General features: G+C 42.5%; 1 protein-coding gene across 2 annotated transcripts; it reads left to right on the top strand.

The window, feature by feature from the left end:
• Positions 1 to 203: 203 nt before the first annotated feature.
• Positions 204 to 3,118, top strand: LOC123043477 (probable NAD(P)H dehydrogenase (quinone) FQR1-like 1). 2 transcript variants are annotated; one of them, XM_044465934.1, is made up of 3 exons: positions 204 to 345; positions 479 to 1,083; positions 2,544 to 3,118. In XM_044465934.1, the coding sequence occupies exons 2-3, from the start codon at positions 551 to 553 to the stop codon at positions 2,770 to 2,772; spliced, it is 762 nt and encodes a 253-aa protein (XP_044321869.1). In that variant the 5' UTR covers positions 204 to 345; positions 479 to 550; the 3' UTR covers positions 2,773 to 3,118. The 2 variants fall into 2 exon arrangements, with proteins under 2 accessions (XP_044321869.1, XP_044321875.1); XM_044465940.1 differs by having other exon boundaries at positions 271 to 387.
• The last annotated feature ends 24,603 nt before the right edge of the window (positions 3,119 to 27,721 follow it).

Here is a 27,721-nt window from a genome sequence, read left to right as displayed (position 1 = left end):
TACTAAATAACTTGCGCCAGTATGAAAAGTTCTGATCTGTTCTGATTTCTTTTGTTGTTTGACAGGGTGACGCGAAAATAAACCGACGAAGTGAGGGAGGGGACAAAAAAAATCTAAAAAAAAATCAACGAAGATGAAAGGAGGTACCAAAAAACCATAAAAGGTGGAAAAAAAACCTGAAAACTACCAACTGCTCATTAGAAATAGAGATCTTTTTGGTCGAACGCCCTGCTTCCTCTTCTTTGTCGCTTCCTGGCTGGCATTTGGCATCCGCACTCGCACACTACTTACAGTCTTCTTCTCCTGTCACACTCCACCTGACCACCTCCCTAGGAGAATTCCGAGGTCTCGTCTCCGCAGTTCGCATTCCTGATTTTGCAATCGCGTGCATGTTCTTCGTCCAGATCCGCTATTCACTCGTTGGAGCCATTATTTGCGGGAGGTGTTGCTGAATTGCCGCTTCTTTGATTTGATGCAGGTTTGTTGGTCCTATTTGGAGTTGAATTTTCATCGAGGGTTGACTTGACTGGTGGTATACCCGGTGCCGGAGATGGGCAAGGGCGGCGGCTGCGTCCCCAGCAAGAAGCGCCAGCCGCCGGCCACCACCGTCGCCGCCGCGCCCTCGTCGTCGTCAGCCACCGCGGTCCCGCGGGACGCGCCCGAGGAGGCCCTGGACGCACCCACCGGGGAGTCGAGGCGGACGCTGCGGCTGTACATCGTGTTCTACTCGATGTACGGGCACGTGGAGGCGCTGGCGCGTCACGCGGCAGCGGGAGCGGGTGCGGTGGAGGGGGTGGAGGTCGTCCTGCGGCGGGTGCCGGAGACTCTCTCGCCGGAGGTGCTGGAGAAGATGCAGGCGCCATCCAAGGACCCCACCGTCCCGGTCATCTCAGCGCCGGCCGACCTGGAGGAAGCCGACGGGGTGCTGTTCGGGTTCCCGACCAGGTACGGCGCCATGGCCGCGCAGATGAAGGCATTCTTTGACTCCACAGGCTCCCTCTGGGAGAAGCAGAGGCTCGCCGGGAAGCCCGCCGGATTCTTCGTCAGCACCGGCACCCAGGGCGGCGGCCAGGAGACCACTGCGTAAGCATCTTACCACCTCTTCTACAGGGATGAATTAATCTGTCAATTATTTCATCTTTATGGTGGTGTTCGTTATTATGCACTGGAAAATGGTATTGATATATGATTCTTTGATTTGGACAATATCGGAACACTTCCCTCTCCCGGACCCCTGTCTATTTGAATTATATAGCGGACAAGAGAAATGTCACATATATTTCTAGCCTTCTAGGTGTTGCACTGAACCTTGAGGATACATAAACATATTCTTTAGGATCAGTGCATTGTGAGCAACTTTTTATTTTGCTGGTGTTTTCACGACTTCATTGGTTGCGAATCTGGAGACATCAGCATGCACTGTCTCTGCAATAAGTCAGGCAGGTCATGAATAAGGCGGGCATGGATGTCTTTTACGTGTGTGTGTGTGTGTGTTGGTTTAACATCGTATCTACTTTAAATCATTCCATTGCCTGAATTTTCAGCATGATGCACCCAGTATATAATTTGCCCTTGCACTCATGTTCAACACTAACTGGGCAAGGAATCAGACTGAATGGGGTGGTCGTGGTAGGGGTGTTTCAAATGAACCATGATGCCTTGAGAATTTTCACGTAAATCGTCCTTAAGGGTATCACAAGCAAGTTAATTTCACAAACTGACATAATGCATATGATGGTGATGTTACAGATCGTTCGGTAGCTACAATATATGGAAATGGGATGCTTTACTGAGAGCTATTCAAGTTGCTGATGCACTATTTTCTTCATTACTAATGATCATGGCTCTGTACCATGTGACTATTAATAACAGAGATAGCATGGCCGTGGATCATTACTTCTAGGCTTGTACTGGATCAGAGAATCTGTTGTACCACCGCTCAACCTGGTTTGTGTGGTTCAGTCCTAAGCACGAGCTGTCAAATCTGCAATCGGCTGGCTGTGAGGAGCACGGATTATATATAGTATTCGTAAACTCCTGCGATAATTGCGGACATTTGAAATGCAAATTTCAACTCACTAATTTAGCTGCACTGCTCCTCTACCCAATCTGTCTTGAGTATGACATGCTACAGAAAAAATCAAATAGCATTTACTGTCTTCTTTTTCACTTAAAAGTTCAAACTGACTGCACTATTTTTGATCCAATGCGTGTCTAGCATGAGAGGTGATGGCAAAAATCAAATAGCATTCACTCTCTTGTCTTTTGCAAATAAAGAATACACTGGTTTTATCTTTCTTGATTCCAAAATAAACATTGCCTTATCATATCATTTTGGTATGTTTGTGCTCTCGCGATAGGCAAAAGTTCAATCTGTCAATTATGCCCATACTTGTCAATAGATTTTTATAACAGCTAGTTACTCACTATGAATTGCTTCTGTACTCTTCTCATGCTTTTTGATTATGTTGGTTTTCAGTCCGTGCCTTTGCTTTGCTGGCCTGTCACTGACCGGCCATATATGATTTGGTTGTTCACTGCAGTTGGACGGCAATCACCCAGCTGGTGCACCACGGGATGCTGTTTGTTCCCATCGGCTACACCTTTGGCTTGGGCATGTTTAACATGGACGACATCAGAGGGGGCAGCCCCTATGGAGCTGGAGTTCTTGCTGGTGACGGTAGCAGGCAGCCCAGCGAGGCGGAACTTGCCCTCGCCGAGCACCAGGGCAAGTACATGGCCGCCTTCGTCAAGAAGCTCGGCCAGGCCTGATTCTGAGCCAGCAGATGAACCGTCCTTTCAACCCGTAAGCAGCCAGTCAGCGACCATCCATTATACTGTTGATCAGCCATTGTTTCCTCTTCAGCACCGCCTGTTCCTATTGTCCCTACATGTGCACAGCTTTTGCTCTTAGATTGATTGTTGGAATAGTCATATAATCACGTCGAGGTTTCTTTGTACATTTGTTGACATAAATGATGTGTATTGTCCATTTGTAAAATAAGCCCCCATCTGGAACCCGTGAGCTTTTCTGGATTGCTGTGAGCAATGAACTGTTTGATGTAAAGATTCATGCATTTCAATCAGATGCTACACCGAATAACATCATCTGCCAAAAGATTTGCTGTGCAAAGCGTCATGCAACTTTGTTTTCTGAACTTAAGTTTCCGTGTTGCTTTGTTTTTCGTATGAAGAGCGTTTGTTTTTACTCACTCCGTTTCTAAATATTTATCTTTCTAGAGATTTCAACAAGTGACTACATACGAAGCAAAGTGAGTGAATCTACACTCTTAAATATGTCTACATACATCCATATGTTGTAGTCCATTTGAAATGTCTAGAAAGACATATTTAGGAATGGAGGGAGTATTTATTTTGCTTGGTCACTTTTTCCATTGAATATTTACATCCCTGAAAGGTGAAAAAAAATCCCAAATTCATGCAGAAATAGAACCTTCTTTATGAACATTACTAGAACACATCGTGGTCTACAATGATACTATTATTTTTAGATCATCTGGGATCGCCATTCCCTGTTCCATTAAACGTAATAGGTCTCAGACAACGCAGACCACACCCGCTCCTCCAAATTCTTACAAGGTCAGAATGACCCCAACTCCAGGGAAGTTCAGTTTTAACTCAGGCGCAAGAGCCTCACTACATTGCTCGCACGCAGGCAAGCTGAAATGATTACAACATTTGCAAGTTTTGGCCCGCCCACTGGATCGAGGGAAGATCCACGGCTGAGATCGCCCCGCTCATCTTCATGCTTGTCCCTGGGTGTCGCCGCATGTCCAGTACCGTCCAGGAGGGCCTCCACCTGCGTTCCTGGGTCCAGGTCCAGGATATCCAAGGAGCGCTAGGTCCCGTTGCCATGGTTCAATACATTGACCTCTGGCGGTGTCTGCGCCACATCGGCCTCTAGATGCGCCTGATACCTTATGTTAGCGTTGGACCAGCTCGATCACATGCTCATCTAGTTCATGCTATTAGGCGCTCTTCTTTGGCGCTTATGAAGACCCACACCGGAAGTTGACCTGGAAGCTATGGGCACCACTGTGCATCAAGTTCTTCCTCTACCTGACTATGCAGGACTGTTGTTGGTCGGTAGATGCCTTGCTCGCCACGGCCTCCCTGACGAGACTACCTACGCCCTATGTGATCAAGAACCCGAGACCGTGCAACACCTGCTAGCGGGCTGCTCTTTCTCTAGAAGTTTGGCACGAGATTCTAGGATGGGCGAGGTCAACGGCTGACTTACCGTATGGCGACATGGCCTTCCAGTCTTGGTGGGTGCATCCTGTGATCACGCATCTATGTCTACTCGCAAGGGATTGGCCCCCCTCATCATCCTCACCGCATGATGGCTATGAAAACACCGCAACGGCTGCATCTTCGACAAGGATCAACCATTGGTCTCTCATATCTCCGCTACCATCAAAGATGAGGCGCCCCTATGGGCTAAGGCTGGCGTCACCGGGATCAAGAACATCATCTCCGAGAGTTAGCTTGTGTTATAATGGGGTTTGAGCACCCCCCTATTTGTTTGCTCCTCCACTCGCTACCATGCCTATATGTGCACATGGCTAAGTGAGTGGATGTAATCTCGTGTTGTCACTCCCCTTCTATCAATGAAAAGATACACAACCTCATGTAGTGTAGAGACCTTATGTGGCCCAATCTTCACGAACTAGAGGTGGCTTTGAGAAGGAACGCGAGGGACAAATATGGTAAATCATAAGGGAAACGCTATTGGACAATATCCACACCAAGTACTCATCAAATCACAAGAAATACATGGGATACATCAAGATCAAAGAACAACAAGGGAAATAAAGATACAAGGGTAGTTCAATCAAATCTCTATGAGAGATAGGTCATGAATTCCATGGAGGAATCTTCCCCTAAGGGGTCTTGGTAACCATGATTGTTTCTTCTCCTAAGAGGCCAACATAGACGGTTCTTCTCATAGGAGGAATCCCACAAGGGGTGATACATGAGCTAAGCTCTATTTGGTTTCTATTCTTAGCTAACCCTAGTAATAAGGATGGGGAGGAGTATATATAGTCCGAGGCACGAAAGGGTAAGTGAGCAGGGGATACAAGGCCCAAAAAGCCAGATCCGCGTGCAGGCATTCCGGACGGTCAGAGCATTAGCCGGATGATCTGGGTTGCAACTTGGACGGTCCAGCTACGGGCAAAACCTTCTGTTCGTGTATCCGGACGTCCGGCTAGGTGCCCGGATTGTCCGGCCATTGCCCGGATGATCCGGCTTGGTGCCTGGATGTTTGGTTTCAGGGCAGCAGCTGCTCCGTCTTCTCCTTCTTCCGTCTCTGCTTCCACACACCCCTTGCGGATGGTGTATGCGTACTCTTGTGCTTGCACTCCTCCTCCTCGTCCGTGAAGCTCCACTCAAACCTATACATACACGATGGAGGGTCAAGTAGTATACCATCCTCAAAGGGGACAAGAAGACATGTATAAAGGAGGAGATTCACCTTTATATGTTTGAAGTAGATGTTGCACCTGACTCTTGGAAATGGAGCTCTTGACATGGTGATATGCTCTGCATCACAACCTTTGCGTATTCGCGAAAAAAATGAAATTGATTACACAGGGGGAGGGGGAGGTTGTTAGCCTCTCAGCACCTATCGGGTTCTTTTGCGTAGATACTCTAGGGAAGCATAGCCACCATGCCCTCAATTTTCAGTCGTGGTAAATCATGTAGGTACCTTCAACATCTTCTTGCATACCCTCATCCTGTATACAGAGCCAAGGGTGCCCTGAGCTTGCCCACCAAATGTTTTTTTGCCGGTGCTTGCCCACCAAATGTTGTACAAATCTATCCACCATCACACATTCCTGCCCTTTGAAATCACCTCCCAAGCATTTAGATGTCTCACCACCAGGCGCTAGACATGTTTAACCAAGCCACTTGATAAAACACCAGATCATTCCTAAATAAGCACAAACATCACAAGATTGCAGAAGACACACCATTCAGTAGTTCAAACATTTTCTTACTCAACCATTTCGAAGTAGGAGACATAAAATCACAAATATCAACCCGAAATTGTATTGAACCTCACCCCATAGTTGATGATCTAGTATACATTCAAAAATCAAATAAAATATTAATTCAATTTCTTTGCAGTATTCAAATTCTAGTGGTTTGGACATTCCCCTTTTCTAAGTTATCCCTAGTCATGACCTTGTTCTGTCACAATAGCCACAAGAAAAATTGCACCCTAGATGGAATTTTCAAAGACCACACAACATGTAGGAAAATACGTTTAATGCCTCTAAAATTAATTGAGAGTTGGACGAGTAGATGCCATTGGGTTCATATTGCCAAATAAGAGCATCTTGCTCCTCATCCAGCACACAGATTGCACTATGGCTTCTAACTCAAACCATTGCTCCATCAATTTATCAGTAAAGGTCCTCCTAAAAGACATTTAATCTGACTACCATCCCAAACATCAGCTACTACCTTACCCTACCGATACATCTCCAACGTATCTACTTTTCCTCTTGTTTTGGACTCTAATTTGCATGATTTGAATGAAACTAACCCTAGACTGACGCTTTTTTCAGCAGAACTACCATGGTGTTATTTTTGTGCAGAAATAAAACTTCTCGGAATGGAACGAAACTTTGCGAGGAATTTTTATACAATAAACAAGAATTTCTACATCCAAGACCTACCGGAGAGGGGCACCTGGGTGGACACAACCCACCAGGGCGCGCCCCCCTCTCCTGGAGCACCCAGGTGGGTTGTCCCCACCTGGTGGCCCCGTAGACCCTGAAACCGATGCTATAAAATCCTATTTTTCCATAAAAAACCAGAGAGAAAGAATTATCACGATCCACGAGACGGAGCTCCTGTTCTTCATTGGAAGGCCAGATCTGGAGTCCGTTTGGGGCTCCGGAGAGGGGGATCTTTGTTCTTCGTCATCACCAACCCTTCTCCATCGCCAATGCCATGATGCTCCCCGCCGGGAGTGAGTAATTCCTTCGTAGGCTGGCTGGTCGGAGAGGAGTTGGATGAGATTCATCATGTAATCAAGTTAGTTTTGTTAGGGCTTGATCCCTAATATCCACAGTGTTCTAAGATTGATGTTGCTATGACTTTGCCATGCTTAATGCTTGCCACTTTGGGCCCGGGTGCCATGATTTCAGATCTGAACCGTTTGTGTTATCACCATTATATCCATGTTCTAGATCCAATCTTGCAAGTTATAGTCACCTACTATGTGTTATGATCCGGTAACCCCGGAGTGATAATAGTCGGGACCACTCCCAGTGATGAGGACATCAATACCATTGTTACACCCACAGCCCCTACTGTTACATATACTGGACCAATTACTAGAGCTCGTGCACGCCAATTAAATTACCAGGTACTTTCGTTTCTTGGTAATGATTCTAATGTTCATGAGATTATGATGCTGCCTAAATTGGATACATTTGTTTTTCTTACAAATGAAGGGCCTAGCTTGGAGAAGGATGAACATTGGAGCAAGAACACGCATGGAGTTGATGGCATGCGCAAGGGGATCAAGAACAGAGTTACAAGTGATGATTTCAGGACTTTGAAGCCGCCATAAGGAGTGCATGAAGCCTTGGACGAAATATACAAGATGCCACTTCATAATATTCGTCCATAGGCTATTCTAGGTGTTGCGTCACCTTATTAATGGGCCAGGCCCATGTAATTTCGAAATACTGAAGTATAGGCTATTTTTAGAGTCCGTATGTGTGGGGAAACAAGAGTTAGGGTTGGTTTCGGACCCCATCCTCAAGGGCCACGAAATTCCCCCCTCTTCCTCCATATATACAGCCCTTAGGGCGTCGTTTAGACTTTGGGTTTTGTTTAGATTAAATGTTCGCCATAGCTGCAACTTCGCGTACTTCGTTTGTGTCCAACGACCAGACCAAGACGGCACAAAACCCCACCTTGATCAATAAAGCTTTCATCATATATTCGCAATATCCCGATTGCAATCTCAGTTTCTTGCTTGTTCTTCGTTTGCTCGCAGGAAACAGACCCTCGTGGCTAGGTTGATCGTGCTCCGGCATGGTCAATAACCCTTGGAAGTTGGTTTAGCGATTGCTAAGGCGCGACGTCTCGCACGTTCGTAGTCGGATCGTCAAGGTCGACTCCCACAGAAAATGATAGCCACCATCTCATCGAAACATCGGGACACCTTAGCCTCTATCAAGTGGTATCAGATTTCCAAGTTGCTCGGTGAGATTTTACAGTTTTTCGTAGATTAGATCGAGTCTGTTCTTCATACCTACAGTCCACGAAAAAGCCAGAAAATTTTTTAGGGTTAGTTCATCATATCTGAACCAATCTGAGCCTTTGCATAATCTTTTTAGGGTTTTTGCTTTGTTGAATTTGCGGTTGCATCGTCGTGTCAAGTTGCTGGTCTTAGAGTCTAGTCTTTTAGAGTTTCGAGTTCTGGTCATAAGTTGTCACGCCGCCGCCGCACCATCATCATCGCCCATCTACCACTGTTGCTTATCCGCCACCGCTCTGAATCCATATCCATATACCACCACCAATCCGTATCCATATACCACCACCAATCTGTATCCATATACCACCACCGCTACCATATACCACCACCGCTGCCATATACCACAACCATATATCCACCACCAATCCGAGTTCTTCTCATATTAGGTTTGTTCTTGAGATCAATCTAAATTCTGATTCGTGTTTCCTTGCCTGCGTAGGTCTCGAAAAAAGAAGTCTGGAGACCCCCGGGCAGTTTTTAGGCCAAAATTTTCACGGGCAATTTTTTCCCTATCCTATTTTTAGGCTTTTTTGAGTCTTTTGAGCCACGTGCCATCATAGTGATTTTTTGTCGCACTTTTTCGTCGTCGCTGCCCTGATTTCTGAAAAAAAGCGAAAAGAAAAATTTCATGCCCATCCTATCAGTTTGGCGAGGGAAGAGTTTTGAGACACTCGCCATTATAGTGATTTTTCGCAAAAAAAAGAGGAGCGCAAAAAAAAGAGCGCAAAAAAAGAGTTCCAGAGTGTGCTTTTCCCTTATTTACGTGCAGCGCCGTGATTTTGTTAGTGTTCTAGGCTCGCGTCTCTAGCATGGTCTAGCCTAGGACCAGCACAGTACCGTCGTTGAGTGTTTATTCAACTTTGCATCTCTGAATTGATTATTGCTAACCCTTTTTGCTCCATACTATAAGCCTTCCCAGCTCCACATACATCTACGTCGTGCGTTTGACTCTCCCTGGCAATCGCTCTATCCAAGCTTTTGAGAGTTTTGACTACAACGGTTGCCGATCACCGCGTGCTGCTGGGTAAGAACTGGTAAGAATTTGAGATTTGCTTGACGGATTTGTGACACCCGCCACCACCACCACTTGTTAGTAGTCTGTAGGATCATATTCTTGTGTGTTTCTATTGCTGCTAACCATGCCAGTATCACAAGCCGACGAGACTGACTGGGAGAACTTGACGAACAAGGAGCTTCATGATACGTTTCAGCAAATGATGAGTGGATAGGTGCAAGATGTGATAAACAGATTTGAAGAGGCCATGGAGAAGATAGATGGCATGGAGAAGACGTTCGAAACAAAGCTCGATAACAAGTTTAATGAATTGCTTTCGCGTTTTCCACCACCACCACCGGCTGCTCCTGCCGCACCTCTGCAACAACAGCAACAACATCGACTACCTCCACGTCGGGAAACAGCCCTCCGCCGAGCGAGCCGTGTCCCTCTTCAGTCGGGCCAAACTGCTGGTGCTGCTGTTGATACTTCTGTGGCTCCTACTGCTGATGTGGAGGAGGATGATTATGTGGGAGATTATGAGGATGAGGTTGATCAAAATCAGAACTACGTGCCACCACCAGCACAACAACCACCAGGTCGTCCACATGCAAATAATGGCAATGGTAGGGCTCACCCTCAGGTACGAGATCATGACCATCTCCCTAAACTAAAATTGAATATTCCACCATTTGAGGGTAGATATGTTCCTGATATATATCTTACTTGGGAGTTAGAAACTGAACAATGATTTACATGTTTACAATATCCCGAGGAGAGACGTGTTCCTGCTGTTGTTTGTGCGTTCACTAGTTTTGCATGTGTTTGGTGGTCTGAGCATTGTAGATTATATCCTATTCCGGCTACTTGGGCTGCTTTGAAAACTTCTATGCGTACTCGTTGGGTTCCACCATATTATCAACGTGAATTACTTCAAAAATTGCAGCACTTAAGACAGGGAAAAAATTCTGTAGAAGAATATTATCAGGAATTACAAACTGGCATGATTAGATGTGGTATTGTTGAGGAGAATGAAGCTATGCTTGCACGTTTTATGGGTGGATTAAATAGAGAGATTCAGACGATTCTAGAGTATAAGGAGTATACTAATATCACTTGTTTATTCCATCTTGCTTGTAAAGCTGAACGTGAAGTGCAGGATCGACAGGCATTGGCATGGACTAACTTTTCTGCAGGTCGACCTTCATCATGGACACCACGTGCATCATCTACTTCCACACGTTCTGCTACACCGGCGCCTCCGTCGGCTGCCACCTCCAACCGTGATACAATAAAGCAGGCACAATCACCACTATCTGCCAAGAGCACACCTTCTGGGCCTGCAAAGAGCTCTTCTTCATCCATGGCATCAACAGGGCAAACACATGATATTATTTGTCGATGTTGCAAGGGTGGAGGTCATTTTGCGAGAGAATGCCCATCTAAGCGTGTGATGATTGTTACTGAGGATGGTGGGTATGAGTCCGCTAGTGACTATGATGAGGAGACTTTGGCTCTTATTACACGTGAAGAACACGGTGGAGACGATTCTGATCATGAGATGCAATACATGGCTCCTGAAGATGCTGACAGGTATGAATGTTTAGTTGCTCAACGTGTTTTGAGTGTGCAGGTTACACAAGCTGAGCAAAATCAGAGGCATAATTTGTTCCATACAAAGGGAGTTGTGAAGGAACGTTCTGTTCGCGTGATCATAGATGGAGGGAGCTGCAATAACTTGGCTAGCATGGAGATGGTGGAGAAGCTATCTCTCACCACAAGACCACATCCACATCCTTACTACATCCAATGGTTCAACAACAGCGGCAAGGTTAAGGTAACACGTACTGTCCGTGTGCATTTTAGTATCTCTACATATGCTGATTATGTTGATTGTGATGTGGTACCTATGCAAGCATGTTCCTTATTACTTGGTAGACCATGGCAATTTGATAAAAATTCTGTACACCATGGTAGAAACAATCAGTATACTCTTGTTCATAACGATAAAAATATTACTTTGCTTCCTATGACCCCTGATTCCATTTTGAAAGATGATATTAATAGAGCTAATAAAGCAAAACATGAGACAAATAAGAGTGAAAATCAGATTGTGGCAAAAGAATTTGAGCACCAAATGAAGCCTAATAATAAACCATCTACTGTTGTTTCTGAAATTAAATTGAAAAGTGCATGTTTACTTGCCACCAAATCTGATATTGATGAGCTAGATTTTAGCAAATCTGTTTGCTATGCTTTTGTGTGCAAAGAGGCATTATTTTCATTCGAGGACGTGCCTTCCTCTTTGCCCCCTGCTGTCACTAACATTTTGCAGGAGTTCGCTGACGTCTTTCCACAAGACGTGCCACCGGGATTACCACCTATTCCAGGGATTGAGCATCAAATTGACTTAATTCCCGGTGCTTCGCTACCCAACCGTGCACCATACCGTACCAATCCAGAGGAGACGAAGGAGATTATGCGTCAAGTACAAGAACTGCTCGACAAAGGTTATATACGCGAATCCCTTAGTCCTTGTGCTGTTCCTATCATTTTAGTGCCGAAAAAGGATGGTACGTCGCGTATGTGCGTTGATTGTAGAGGCATTAATAATATTACTATTCATTATCGTCATCCTATTCCTAGGCTAGATGATATGCTTGATGAATTGAGTGGCTCTACAATATTCTCCAAAGTTGATTTGCATAGTGGATACCATCAAATTCGTATGAAATTGGGTGATGAATGGAAAACAACATTTAAAACTAAGTTTGGATTATATGAGTGGTTAGTCATGCCTTTTGGGTTAACTAATGCACCTAGTACTTTCATGAGGTTAATGAACGAAGTTTTACGTGCTTTCATTGGACGATTTGTGGTAGTTTACTTTGATGACATATTGATTTATAGCAAATCTTTGGAGGAACATTTGGAACATTTACGTGCTGTTTTTATTGCTCTACGTGATGCACGTTTGTTTGGAAACCTTGGAAAGTGCACCTTTTGCACCGACCGAGTATCTTTTCTTGGCTATGTTGTTACTCCACAGGGAATTGAGGTTGATAAAGCCAAGATTGAAGCTATTGAGAGTTGGCCGCAGCCCAAAACGGTCACACAAGTGAGGAGTTTCCTTGGCCTCGCTGGTTTCTATAGGCGTTTTGTGAGAGATTTCAGCACCATTGCTGCACCTCTCAACGAGCTTACAAAGAAGGATGTGCCTTTTGTTTGGGGTACCGCACAGGAAGAAGCCTTCACGGTATTGAAAGATAAGTTGACACATGCTCCTTTACTCCAACTTCCTAATTTCAATAAGACTTTTGAGCTTGAATGTGATGCTAGTGGAATTGGATTAGGAGGTGTGTTATTACAAGATGGAAAACCTGTTGCATACTTTTCTGAAAAATTGAGTGGGCCTAGTCTGAACTATTCTACTTATGATAAAGAATTATATGCTCTTGTTCGGACCTTAGAAACATGGCAACATTATTTATGGCCCAAGGAATTTGTTATACATTCTGATCATGAATCTTTGAAACACATTAAAAGTCAAGCAAAACTGAACCGTAGACATGCTAAATGGGTTGAATTCATTGAGACTTTCCCTTATGTCATTAAACACAAGAAGGGTAAAGAAAATGTTATTGCTGATGCCTTGTCTCGTCGTTATACTATGCTTTCACAACTTGACTTTAAAATATTTGGTTTGGAGACCATCAAAGATCAATATGTTCACGATGCTGAATTTAAAGATGTATTGCAGAATTGTAAGGAAGGGAGAACTTGGAACATGTTCGTTCTTAACGATGGATTTGTGTTTCGTGCTAACAAGCTATGCATTCCAGCTAGCTCCGTTCGTCTTTTGTTGTTGCAGGAGGCGCATGGAGGAGGATTAATGGGACACTTTGGCGTCAAGAAGACGGAGGATATACTTGCTACACATTTCTTTTGGCCAAAGATGAGACGGGATGTTGAGCGTTTTATTGCTCGCTGCACTACATGTCAAAGAGCTAAGTCACGACTCAATCCTCATGGTTTATATATGCCTTTGCCTGTACCTAGTGTTCCTTGGGAGGATATATCTATGGACTTTGTTTTAGGTTTACCTCAAACAAAGAAGGGGAGGGATAGCATATTTGTTGTCGTGGATAGGTTCTCAAAAATGGCACACTTTATACCATGTCATAAAAGCGATGATGATGTTAATGTTGCTGATTTGTTCTTTCGTGAAATTATTCGCTTACATGGTGTGCCAAATACTATTGTTTCAGATCATGATACTAAATTTCTTAGCCACTTTTGGAGATGTTTATGGGCTAAGTTGGGGACTAAGCTGCTTTTTAGTACTACTTGTCACCCCCAAACTGATGGACAAACTGAAGTAGTCAATAGAACATTGTCTACTATGCTTAGGGCTGTTTTGAAGAATAAGAAGAAAATGTGGGAATAATGCTTGCCTCATATTGAATTTGCTTATAATCGTTCATTGCATTCTACTACTAAGATGTGCCCTTTTGAAATTGTGTATGGTTTCCTACCTCGTGCACCTATTGATTTGTTGCCTCTTCCATCTTCAGAGAAGGTTAATTTTGATGCTAAAGAATGTTCTGAATTGATTTTAAAAATGCATGAGTTAACTAAGGAAAACATTGAGCGTATGAATGCTAAATATAAACTTGCTGGAGATAAGGGTAGAAAACATGTTGTGTTTGCGCCTGGAGATCTTGTTTGGTTACATTTGCGTAAAGATAGATTTCCTAATCTGTGCAAATCAAAGCTAATGCCACGTGCTGATGGTCCTTTTAAGGTGTTAGAGAAAATAAATGATAATGCATATAAACTTGAGCTACCTGTGGATTTTGGGGTTAGTCCCACTTTTAACATTGCAGATTTGAAGCCTTATTTGGGTGAGGAAGATGCGCTTCCGTCGAGGACGACTTCATTTCAAGAAGGGGAGGATGAGGAGGACATCAATACCATTGTTACACCCACAGCCCCTACTGTTACATATACTAGACCAATTACTAGAGCTCGCGCACGCCAATTAAATTACCAGGTACTTTCGTTTCTTGGTAATGATTCTAATGTTCATGAGATTATGATGCTGCCTAAATTGGATACATTTGTTTTGCTTACAAATGAAGGTCCTAGCTTGGAGAAGGATGAACATTGGAGCAAGAACACGCATGGAGTTGATGGCATGCGCAAGGGGATCAAGAACGGAGTTACAAGTGATGATTTCAGGACTTTGAAGCCGCCATAAGGAGTGCATGAAGCCTTGGACGAAATATACAAGATGCCACTTCATAATATTCGTCCATAGGCTATTCTAGGTGCCGCGTCACCTTATTAATGGGCCAGGCCCATGTAATTTCGAAATACTTAACTATAGACTATTTTTAGAGTCTGTGTGGGGAAACAAGAGTTAGGGTTGGTTTCGGACCCCATCCTCAAGGGCCACGAAATCCCCCCCTCTTCCTCCATATATACAACCCTTAGGGCGTCGTTTAGACTTTGGGTTTTGTTTAGATTAAAAGTTCGCCATAGCTGCAACTTCGTGTACTTCGTTTGTGTCCAACGACCAGACCAAGACGTCACAGAACCCCACCTTGATCAATAAAGCTTTCATCATATATTCGCAATATCCCGATTGCAATCTCAGTTTCTTGCTTGTTCTTCGTTTGCTCGCAGGAAACAGACCCTCGTGGTCAGGTTGATCGTGCTCCGGCATGGTCAATAACCCTCGGAAGTTGGTTTAGCGATTGCTAAGGCGCGACGTCTCGCACGTTTGTAGTCGGATCGTCAAGGTCGACTCCCACAGAAAACGATAGCCACCATCTCATCGAAACATCGGGACACCTTAGCCTCTATCACTCGGTGATGACCGTAGTTTGAGGAGTTCATGTATTCACCATGTGTCAATGCTCTGTTCCGGTTCTCTATTAAAAGGAGGCCTTAATATCGCTTAGTTTCCAATAGGACCCCGCTGCCACGGGAGGGTAGGACAAAAGATGTCATGCAAGTTCTTTCCATAAGCATGTATGACTATTTACAGAATACTTTACAGAATACATGCCTACATTATATTGATGAACTAGAGCTAGTGCCGTATCGCCCTAGGTTATAACTGTCTCATGATGAATATCATCCAACAAGTCACTGATCCAATGCCTACGAATTTATCTTTTATTGTTCTTGCTGAGTTACTACTGCTATCATCACTGTTACACTTGCTACAAAATTACTGCTATCACTGCTACCGTTACCGTTACTGCTGCTACTATTATCAAAACTATCATACTACTTTCCTACTGATCACTTTGCTGCAGATAATTAATCTCCGGGTGTGGTTGAATTGACAACTCAACTATTAATACCTTCAAATATTCTTTGGTTGCCCTTGTGTCGAATCTATAAATTTGGGTTGAATACTCTACCCTCGAAAACTATTGCGATCCCCTATACTTGTGGGTTATCAAGACCTTTTTCTGGCGCTGTTGTCGGGGAGCATAGCTATATTTGTTGAGTCACTTGGTATTATTATCATATTATCACTATGAAGAATCTGAAGGATGCTAAGACTAAGATTTTTCCCTCAAAGACGAGGGGAGGCAAGGAATTGCCATCCAGTTCTGCTTTAGATTCACCTTCTATTATAAGTAAACTTGCGACACCACCACATGCTATTAATTCTGATATGTCGCAAAGTTATTGATGATGCTACTTCTACTATGAATGATGCGTATGATGATGCTAGTACCTTGCTTGATAATGATGATGTGCCACTTGGTGAATTTCTTGATAAACAAATTGCTAGAGTAATACAACATGATGTTGTTGAATCTGATGATGAGCTTGAAACTGAATCTCCTGAAACATCTGCTAGAACTAGCCTTCTTTGATATGAATTGCCTAAGGTACCGGAAGGTTATGTTATGAATGAGGAGAAAACTAGAGATATTCTTACTTGTAGGGATAGAGATGGTTTAGAGAAATTATTATGCAAGTATAAAGAAAAATCTCTGAATGCTAGAATGAAATGTGATCCTAAGTCTGCTACTTCACCTATCTTTATTGATGATAAGGATTACGAATTCTCTGTCAACCCAGAGTTAATTACTTTGGTTGAATCTGATCCTTTCCATGGTTATGAAACTGAAACTGTTGTGGCACATCTTACTAAGTTGAATGAAATTGCCACCCTTTTTACTCATGATGAGAAAACTCGCCATTACTTTATTCTCAAATTATTCCCGTTCTCATTAAAGGGTGATGCTAAATCTTGGTACAATACTCTTGCTCCTGGTTGTGTGCGTAGTCCCCAGGATATGATTTATTACTTCTCTGAAAAATTTCCCTACTCATAAGAAACAAGCTGCCTTGCAGGAAATATTTAACTTTGTTCAAATTAAAGAAGAGAGTCTCCCACAAGCTTGGGGGAGGCTTTGCCAATTACTTAATGCTTTGCCTGGTCATCCTCTTAAGAAAAATGAAATACTTGATATCTTCTATAATGGACTAACCGATGCTTCTAGGGACTTCCTAGATAGTTGTGCTAGTTGTGTTTTCAGGGAACGAACTGTTGGGCAAGCTGAGGAATTATTGAATAATATATTGAAAAATTATGATGATTGGACTCTTCCTGAACCACCGGCTAAACCCACTCCTAAGAAGAGGGCTATATTATATCTCAGTCTTGAATATATGCAAGAGGCAAAGAAATCTATGAAGGGAAAAGGTATTAAATCTGAGGATGTTAAAAATTTACCTCCCATTGAAGAAATACATGGGCATAATACACCACCACTTCTTAAGGTGGTAGAGGTATATTGTCTTATGAAATTCAATGATAATGAAAACCTTCACAATATGCTTCCTAGCCAATGCCTTTATGAGTTTGAAAACTATATTAGAAAACAAGATCACTTCAATGCAAATATTATGAAACAATTGAAATACAATTATGATATGATTGATCGCTTGAGTGACTTGTTATTTAGAATCTCAAATGATGTTAGAGGTGTTGGAAAGCATGCTTCTATGGTTCAAACTCAGTTAGAACAAGTTGCTAAATCTCAAAGAGAGTTGCTTGATGAAATGAATAATAATATACATGACTTTGCTGGTAGAGTTGCAACTAGAGGCGGTAAAATGACTTAGGAACCACTTTATCCTGAGGGACACCCAAAAAGAATAGAATAGGATTCACAAAGGAACAACATCACTACACCTAGTCCTTCTATAAAGAAAAAGAAAAATGATAGGACTTCGCATGCTCCTAGTGAACCTGAAATAGAGAAACCTCCTGACAATGATAATGAAGTTTCTATCTCTGATGCTGAAACTCAGTCTGCAAATGAACACTCACCTAGTGATAATGAAAAATATAATGTCAATGTTCATGAAAATACTCAACCAAATAATAAAGAACTAGACAATGATGTTGAGATAGAACCACCTGTTGATCTTGATAACCCACAACCTAAGAATAAAAGGTATGACAAAAGAGAATTTGTTGCTAGAAAACACAGTAAAGAAAGAGAACCTTGGGTTCAAAAACCAATGCCTTTTCCACCTAAGTCAACTAAAAAGAACGATGATGAAGAATTTGAACGATTTCCTGAAATGCTGAGGACAGTCTTTTTGCGTACTCGCTTGACTGATATATTGAAAATGCCTCCTTATGCAAAGTATATGAAAGACATCATCACTAATAAAAGAAAAATACCGGAAGCTGAAATCTCCACTATGCTTGCTAATTATACTTTTAAAGATGGAGTACCTAAAAAACTTGGTGATGTGGGAATACCAACTATACCTTGCTCCATCAAAAAGAATTATGTGAAAACTGCTTTGTGTGATTTAGGAGCTGGTGTTAGTGTTATGCCTTTCTCTTTATATAAAAGACTTGATTTGAATAAACTCACAGCTACTGAAATATCTTTGCAAATGGCTGACAAATCAACTGCCATACCTATCGGTATCTGTGAGGATGTGCCTGTTGTTGTTGCTAATGTTACTATTTTGACTGACTTTGTTATACTTGAGATGCCCGAGGACGACAACATGTCGATTATCCTTGGTAGACCCTTCTTGAATACTGCAGGGGCTGTTATTGATTGCAATAAAAGCAAAGTCACTTTTCATATCAATGCTAATGAGCATACGGTGCACTTTCCGAAGAAACAATTCCAAGTGAATGGTATTAATGTTATTGAAAAATCTCCGACAATCACTATTGGAAGTTTTCAAATACCTCTACCTACTGTCAAAAAGAAATCTGAAATGCTTATTGTTGGAGACATTCATATCCCCATTGAGGTAACTTAGTGATTTATGAAAGTTCTTCAGTTTCATTCTAATCAAAAGTGGTTGTTAATAAGGCTTGATCAACCTTATTAATGGATCATTTTTGAGCGGTATGAAGTTGATGAATTTAGTAAGCACTACCTTCTGTCCCTACTTTTTGTTATCTGTTTTTATTAGTTAAATAAAATAAAATGCCATGTTTTGTCTGTTTTCTAATTTTCCCGTGCAATAAAAAATGACCCAAAAATGAAAGTTCTCAGAATGCCCTAAAAAATCAATACATTTTTTTTCTGAATATTTCTGAATTTTTGGTGCAACTAACATCAGAGGGAGGTGCACCAGGTGGGCACAACCCACCTGTGCACGCCAGGACCCCCAAGCGTGCCCTGGTGGGTTGTGGTCCCCACGTGGGCCCCTCACTTATCTCTTTACACCACATCATCACCTACCTCCAGAAAAAATTCCCCATAGCTCTCTCTCTCTCTTGTTCTTGCTCTCAAGCCCGCGGATTTCGATCTCTTTGCTCGAAGCTCCATTTCTGAAACTGTTTCGGGGGATTGTTGCTTGGTATGTGACTCCACCGTTTGTCCAATTAGTTTTTATTTTAGTGGTTTATATTTTGAATAATTAGCTACTCTTGGTGCTGTTGTAGATGAGCTTGCATGTTGAATTCTTAGAGTTCTAAGTAGTTTGAATGCTTGCTATGGCCTCTATGTATCATATGAGTAGTTGCTATCAATCTTATAAAGTTTTGTTGATAAATTTTTTGTCACTAAATTTTTTCCAGAGAATTGTACATGAACACGGTGAACCTTTTTGGAAGGAGTTCCTTGAGGAGGCGATCCTTGGGGGCATCTTCTAGTGACAACTCCGCTCGTCGGTCATATGTTGAACCAAGTGAAAGTTCCACATGGGATGTCGCCACCAAAACATGCTTATGGACTTGCCATGAGTATGTGATGCATGTGGGCATTAAGGAGGAATTTGAGCAATATGTTCACAATGCCGGTCTCGGTCCCTACATTTCAGATAAGTGCGAACAATGCCACAATCTTACTGAATCATTTGTCAAAGGATTTAAATTCCATCCCCGTGAGTCTAGGGTGTGGTTTATGCTTTATGATAATCCTTTCACCATATCACTAGAAAATTTTGCTTACCACTGCAAACTCCCATTCTAGGGTTCACTGGATGAACCGCCAAGGGCTGAGTTCCAATCATTCTTGACTAGTCTTTTCTACGGTGAGACGAGGGGAGTGTCACAAGGTAGAATAAAGAGCATTCATTTTCCCGCAATTCAGTACTTTGCATTATTTAATGGGAAATGTATAGTAGGCAAGCAAGACTCTAGTACACTTTGTGCTCCAGACTTGAGCCTCATACGCACCGCTCTCACCGGCGAAAGGAGTTATAACCTTGGAGCGATTGTTGCACGTAGACTTCAACATAGCGCTAACAGTGGCTATTTCTATGGTGGAATATCTGCCACACGTTTAGCACGAGGGCTGGGTGTTGCACCTTTGCCCTTTAACCCTATCCTAGTATTTAGATTTCGACACTTTGAAAGATCATAAGATCCTTAAAGGAAAAATTCATAACTTCACTTACAATCTGTTGTTTAACCAAACATCTGTTGTGCACACATATTTGCCTGCGCCTGCTCTTTTTGACTATCACAACAAAGGAAGATATTTCGTTCTTGAGAGCGAGGCCCGAGCTCACAACGCAGCAGTGGAGGTAGCACGTCAAGCCGAGGCTTCCGCACTGAGAGCCTCCGTGAGCTACCACACCAACTACTATCCAGGCTTCGGATTGTTTACCAAGTTAGGCCAAAAGCCTAAGCTTGGGGGAGTACGTGTTTCTCACCGACATTACATTCATGACCACTTATTCCAGTTGTTGGTGTTCACACTTTTTCATTGTATCATCCATGTTTGGATTTATTTTTCTTGCTTTCTTCTTGTGTGTTTGAAAAACTTTAGAAAAAACAAAAAAAATTAGTTGTAGTTAGCTTACTTTCTATGCATGCTTAGCTGTAATATTAAAAAGAAAACCCAAAAAGATTTCCTTGTTCTTCTTTTGCTTGTTGGGAGCTTTCCCATGTAAATAGTTTTTCTTGTTTCTGCTTTTCCCTTTTATTTGCTTGTTCAAGAAAACCAAAAACTCCAAAAATATCTCAGTGTGTTTCTCTGAATTTATTTTCTTTTTATTCGAGTTGTACCGAGGAGAAGACCACGATGAAAATGTTGAGTGGGTCTCATATAAATAACTATTGAACTAATAAAGAGCCCATTTTACCTTGTCTTCTCCTGTTGAATAAAATGCTTGCAGATTCCAGCTTAGTCCATGTCACTCTTGCACTATTATTATTTTCATATCTTTTGGTTGTGCAAGTGAAAGGCAATAATGACGATATTCGATGAACTGGCCGTGTCAAAGAGAAACTGGTATGGACTCGACTTGTTCTGTTTGTGTAAATATGTTTAACCTAGTATCCATGATTCAACCCATTATGATTAAACATGTTTGCAACGACAATTAGAGATTATAGTTTCTCATGCCATGCATAAGTAGCTGGGAGTGGATAATGATTTATCTTGGATATCAACATTGCGTTAAAATGATTGTGATGTAGTATGATGATATGGTATCCTCCTATGAATGTTCGAGTGGCTTGATTTGGCACATGTTCATGCATGTAGTTGAATCAAAACCAACATAGCCTCTATGATATTTATGTTCATGGTGTTCATATCCTACTCATGCTAGTGTCCAATGTTACTTATACATAATGCATGTTCATGATTGTTGTTGCTTTCTAGTTGGCCGATTCTCAATCTAATTGCTACCCTTCGCCTGTACTAAGTGGGAATTCTGCTTGTACGTCAAAAACCTTGAACCCAAAGTTATTCCAGATGAGTCCACCATACCTACCTATATGCGGTATTACCCTGCCGTCCTAAGTAAATTTGCATGTGCCACCTCTAAAAACTTCTAATAAATACCCTTTTTGTGTGCCTGGATCGTTCATGGAACGACAGGAGGTGGTCAGTATCTTCCATGCTAAGCAAGTTATTCTTAGGTCGAGTGTTTATTCACTCGCCATCGCACGAGAAAAGGGCGGTAATAGGGATGCCCAGTTCCAAACTGCAAACATAAAAACTTACAAATAATCAAACAAAAACTCCCAATGGAGTCAAAACCTTTACTTTTATCGCTTGGGAACCGCCACTAGCATGCTTAGCATGGAAGATATTGATAACTGATGTTCGTGAAGTAAATGAGAAGCGTGCATGTCTCAAAATTTCAGTTACCTCTATTTTAAAACTTGAGCTCTGGCACCTCTGCAAATCGCTGCTTCCCTCTGTGAAGGGACTATCTATTTACTTTTATGTTGTGTCATCACCTTCTAAAACAAGCGCCAGAACCTGGGAGCACTGCTGTCATGACTGATGCATTGTGTGTAGCTAATGTTGGGTGCATCATGACTGGATCTTTTCTACCATGAATTACAATGTTTAGTCGATGCTTGAACTTTGGAGGTGCTCTGCATTTATGTTTTGCGGTCTCAGAAAGGGCTAGCGAGATACCACTATTGTTATATTATATCATGGTTGTTTTGACAACGTGTTGTTGTTTGAGATATCTTATTATTGCTCGCTAGCTAATTGTGTCATTGATATGAGTTAATATAATATTTAAGAGTTATTGTCAGCATGGTTATTTATAATGTTGGCTAAACACCGGGGTGTTGTTTAAGTTATTTATGCAAACAAGAGCAAAAGAGTTCGTAAAAGTTTTTCTTTTTCACTTTCAGTTTATCAACTGAATTGCTTGAGGACAAGCAAAGGTTTAAGCTTGAGGGAGTTGATACGTCTCCAACGTATCTACTTTTCCTAACACTTTTCCTCTTGTTTTGGACTCTAATTTGCATGATTTGAATGAAACTAACCCTGGACTGACGCTGTTTTCAGCAGAACTACCATGGTGTTGTTTTTGTGCAGAAATAAAAGTTCTCAGAATGGAACAAAACTTTGCGAGGATTTTTTATACAATAAACAAGAATTTCTGGAGCTAAGACCTACCGGAGAGGGGCACCTGGGTGGGCACAACCCACCAGGGCGCGCCCCCCTCTCCTGGCATGCCCAGGTGGGTTGTCCCCACCTGGTGGCCCCGCAGACCCTGAAACCGACGCTATAAAATCCTATTTTTCCAGAAAAAATCAGGGAGAAAGAATTATCATGATCCATGAGACGGAGCCGCCGTCACCTCCTGTTCTTCATCGGGAGGCCAGATCTGGAGTCCGTTTGGGGCTCCGGAGAGGGGGATCTTTGTTCTTCGTCATCACCAACCCTTCTCCATCGCCAATTCCATGATGCTCCCCACCGGGAGTGAGTAATTCCTTCGTAGGCTCGTTGGTCGGTGAGGAGTTGGATGAGATTCATCATGTAATCAAGTTAGTTTGTTTAGGGCTTGATCCCTAGTATCCACTATGTTCTAAGATTGATGTTGCTATGACTTTGCCATGCTTAATGCTTGCCACTTTGGGCCCGGGTGCCTTGATTTCAGATCTGAACCGTTTGTGTTATCACCATTATATCCATGTTCTAGATCCAATCTTGCAAGTTATAGTCACCTACTACGTGTTATGATCCGGCAACCCTGGAGTGACAATAGTCGGGACCACTCCCGGTGATGACCGTAGTTTGAGGAGTTCATGTATTCACCGTGTGTTAATGCTTTGTTCCGGTTCTCTATTAAAAGGAGGCCTTAATATCCCTTAGTTTCCAATAGGACCCCGCTACCACGGGAGGGTAGGACAAAAGATGTCATGCAAGTTCTTTCCATAAGCATGTATGACTATTTACGGAATACATGCCTACATTATATTGATGAACTGGAGCTAGTGCCGTGTCGCCCTAGGTTATAACTGTCTCATGATGAATATCATCCAACAAGTCACCGATCTAATGCCTACGAATTTATCTTATATTGTTCTTGCTAAGTTACTACTGCTATCATCACTATTACACTTGCTACAAAATTACTGCTATCACTGCTACCGTTACCGTTACTGCTGCTACTATTATCAAAACTATCATACTACTTTGCTACTGATCACTTTGCTGTAGATAATTAATCTTCGGGTGTGGTTGAATTGACAACTCAGCTGGTAATACCTTCAAATATTATTTGGCTCCCCTTGTGTCGAATCTATAAATTTGGGTTGAATACTCTACCCTCAAAAACTGTTGTGACCCCCTATACTTGTGGGTTATCACCTACATATTAACTTGGAAATACAAATCCTAAAATTGGGTTGCAAGTGGAGAATTACCAATCAGATGCCTTCATGCAATCTCACCAGCTTCCCAAGACACATGGTATTATCAACACGGAGAGCTCGAACCTGGGTAAAATTCAGTGTCTTTGTTATCATCACTCCTAGATGCCCAGCTTAGGATCCCCTACCTCGAGATCTGCCGTATTATGCTTCGTCAATCTATGCATCACTGACCTACACACGTCCGTCTAACCACGAGAGTCGACTCTGATACCAATTGTAACGCTTTGACCAAACCCATCAATTCACCCATTGGTTCCTGGTAGTTGTGTCTGGGATCTAGACTGGCTCCACAGACCAGCACTAGTGTTTTATGCGCACTTTGTCCTCAATTATGTGCACCAGGGATCAACTTACTAGTCGGTCACTCATCCTCAAATTGCTCCAAGCCAAGCAAACTTAACTTTGAGGTTCCTTCTAGATGGGCTCCCGGAAAAGAAAGTGCACCTTGTTGATATGAGTAGTCTATCATTCCTATTAACATGGGATGTCACGCCTCTTAAGATAATTTGATTAGTGTCTTTAGACATACTATTCATACTCTTTATCATGGATGATGTAATGTTGGTGAAGGAAATATGCCCTAGAGGCAATAATAAAGTTGTTATTTGTATTTCCTTCTATCTTGATAAATATTTATTATTCATGCTAGAATTGTATTAATCGGAAACTTAGTACATGTGTGAATACATAGACAAAACAGAGTGTCCCTAGTACGCCTCTACTTGACTAGCTCCTTAATCAAAGATGGTTAAGTTTCCTAACTATAGACATGTGTTGTCATTTGATGAACGGGATCACATCATTAGAGAATGATGTGATGGACAACAAGCATCTATTAGCTTAGCATTATGATCGTTTAGTTTTATTGCTATTGCTTTCTTCATGACTTATACATATTCCTCTGACTATGAGATTATGCAACTCCCGAATACCGGAGGAACACCTTGTGTGTTATCAAACATCACAATGTAACTGGGTGATTATAAAGATGCTCTACGGGTGTCTCCGAAGGTGTTTGTTGGGTTGGCATAGATTGAAATTAGGATTTGTCACTCCGTGTATTGGAGAGGTATCTCTGGGCCCTCTTGGTAAAGCACATCACTATATGCCTTGCAAGCAATGTGACTAATGAGTTAGTTGCGGGATGATGCATTACAGAACGAGTAAAGAGACTTGCCGGCAACGAGATTGAACTAAGTATGATGATACCGACGATCGAATCTCGGCAAGTAACATACTGATGACAAAGGGAATGACGTATGTTGTTATGCGGTTTGACCGATAAAGATCTTTGTAGAATATGTAGGAACCAATATGAGCATCCAGGTTCCACTATTGGTTACTGACCGGAGATGTGTCTCGGTCATGTCTACATAGTTCTCGAACCCGTGGGGTCCGCACGCTTAACGTTCGATGACGATTTGTATTGTGAGTTATGTGTTTTGGTGACTGAAGTTTGTTTGGAGTCCTGGATGAGATCACGGACATGACAAGGTGTCTTGAAATGGACGAGAGGTAAAGATTCATATATTGGAAGGTTATATACGGACACCGGTATGGTTCCAAAGAGGTTCGGGGATTTATCGGAGTACTGGGAGGCTATGAGAACCCCCCGGGAAAGTTAATGGGCCTAATGGGCCATAGTGGAGGAGAGGAGTGTAACACCCTGAAAGTGCTAGTTATCGACTAGAGGGGGGTGAATAGGCGATTTTTATGTAAGTCTTCAAAACATGGGAGTTTTGAAGACAAATGATAGAAATGAACCTATAAACATGCAGCGGAAGGTAGACTACACTAGGCAAGCCATAGTCAAGTATTCAATGAAGTGAAAGCACGAAGACTAATAGCAGCTAGGAAGTACGGATCAGGATGGAAGATAGTATGAAACCAATCAGAACAAACAGTCACACAGTGAAGACAAATAGATAATGCAAACATGCAATGACTTCAGAAGGACCAACTGTAAATAAAGAGATGGGAAGGATAGAACCAGTTGCTTGTTGAAGACAGTGATTTGTTGGACTAGTTCTAGTTGTTGTGACAACTGTACATCTGGTTAGGGAGGCTGGGATTTAACTCAAAAGACCGTGTCTTCACCTTATTCCCCTTGAGCTAAGAACACCTAGTCCTCGCCCAATCACTCAGGTAAGTCTTCAAGGTAGACTTCCAAACCTTCATAGACTTTGTTCACCGGCGATCCACAATGACTCTTGGATGCTCAGAACGCGACGCCTAACCGGCTGGAGGATTCACAGTCCTCAAGTGTAACAAGTCTTCAGATCACACAGACAGGAAGACTTCAGTGATGCCTAACACTCTTTGGCTCTGGGTGTTCAGGGCTTTGTCCTCGCAAGGATTTCTTTCTCTCAAAGGCTTCGGAGGTGGGTTGCTCTCAAACGACAAAAGCCGTGCATTAACTCTAAGCAGCCACCAATTTATGGTGTAGGGGGTGGGCTATTTATAGCCACTAGGCAACCTGACCTAATATGTCCGAAATGACCCTGGGTCACTAAGGAACTCACACGTGTTCCAACAATCATATTTCAAACACACGCGACAACTTTACTTGGGCTACAAGTAAAGCTGACTTATCCAGCTCTGGATAAGTTTTGCTCTCATTGTCTTCGCTTGAAGACATAGGATTTTGGTTAAGCATCACTTCAGTCACTCCGACTTTGTTCACTGGGACCCCACTTAACAGTACGGTGGTTCCTATGACTCAACAAAGAAGAAAAGGAAACAACGAAACAACTAAGTCTTCGCGCTCCATAGTCTTCACGCGATGTCTTCTCTTGTCATAGTCTTCAATGTGAATATCTTCACATACCACCTTTGTCTTCAATGTCTTCATACATTTTTAGGGGTCATCTCCGGTAGGTAAACCGAATCAATGAGGGACTACCACCTGTGTTGTCCTGCAATTCTCACAAACACATTAGTCCCTCAACCAGGTTTGTCGTCAATACTCCAAAACCAACTAGGGGTGGCACTAGATGCACTTACAATCTCCCCCTTTTTGGTGATTGATGACAAACTGGTTGAAGTTTTTAACGGGGATAAAAGTATGTGAAATTGTAAAGGATTTAGGTATTGTCTTCGTAAGTAGCAGAAAGGCTCCCCCTAAAGATGTGCATATAAGCACTTTGCTTTTGAATGCAAATGCACATGGCAGGTTGTACTCGCGGAGCTCCTCTTCTACTTATGAAGACAATTCATCATGCATGAAAGGATATAATGAAGATAATGACATGCATAATGAAAAATGGACGTCTGCAAAATGACTTCGTGCGGAATTTATCGTCGCACATGCGGAATTTATCATCGCATCACATAGTTGACAAAAAGGTAGCAGACGACCATCAAGTTTAAGTGTTACAACTCAAAACGAACCAAATGTATCAAAAGCGAGAGTTGTAAGCACTTGGCAAATGTAGCAAAAGTATAGCAACCACCCATATGGACCCGCTTGAAGACTATCAACTCATATGCTTCTCCCACTTTTGTCAGTAATGACCAAAAAGGTTTGAAGACATAGAGCTTCTACTCATTCTCTTGAGGAGTAGGCGAAGCAGTAGGGTCGTCGTTGAGGTTTGGTGGTGCAGAAGAACTTGGTCCAGTGTCGACACGCGCTGAAGTTGGAGGTGGTGAGGTAGCATCATCTTGATCATCTATGACTCTGGCATTCACCGTTGTAGCTGAGGAGGAATAGTCAGAGTCTTCGAGTGAGTCTTTGAGTGAGGTAGCATCATCTTGATCATCTATGACTCTG

Source organism: Triticum aestivum, chromosome 1A (genome assembly GCF_018294505.1).
Source record: "Triticum aestivum cultivar Chinese Spring chromosome 1A, IWGSC CS RefSeq v2.1, whole genome shotgun sequence".
Classification (NCBI taxonomy): Eukaryota; Viridiplantae; Streptophyta; class Magnoliopsida; order Poales; family Poaceae; genus Triticum; species Triticum aestivum.
Note: the sequence above shows the minus strand (reverse complement) of the source record. Positions and strands in the feature narration are given on the sequence as shown.

Bases quoted from the DNA above. Each gene is read 5' to 3' on its own strand.
- LOC123043477 (XM_044465934.1), top strand. From the start codon at position 551: ATGGGCAAGGGCGGCGGCTGCGTCCCCAGCAAGAAGCGCCAGCCGCCG. The intron at 1,084-2,543 runs GTAAGCATCTTA...TGTTCACTGCAG, and splicing joins GGCGGCCAGGAGACCACTGC to TTGGACGGCAATCACCCAGC.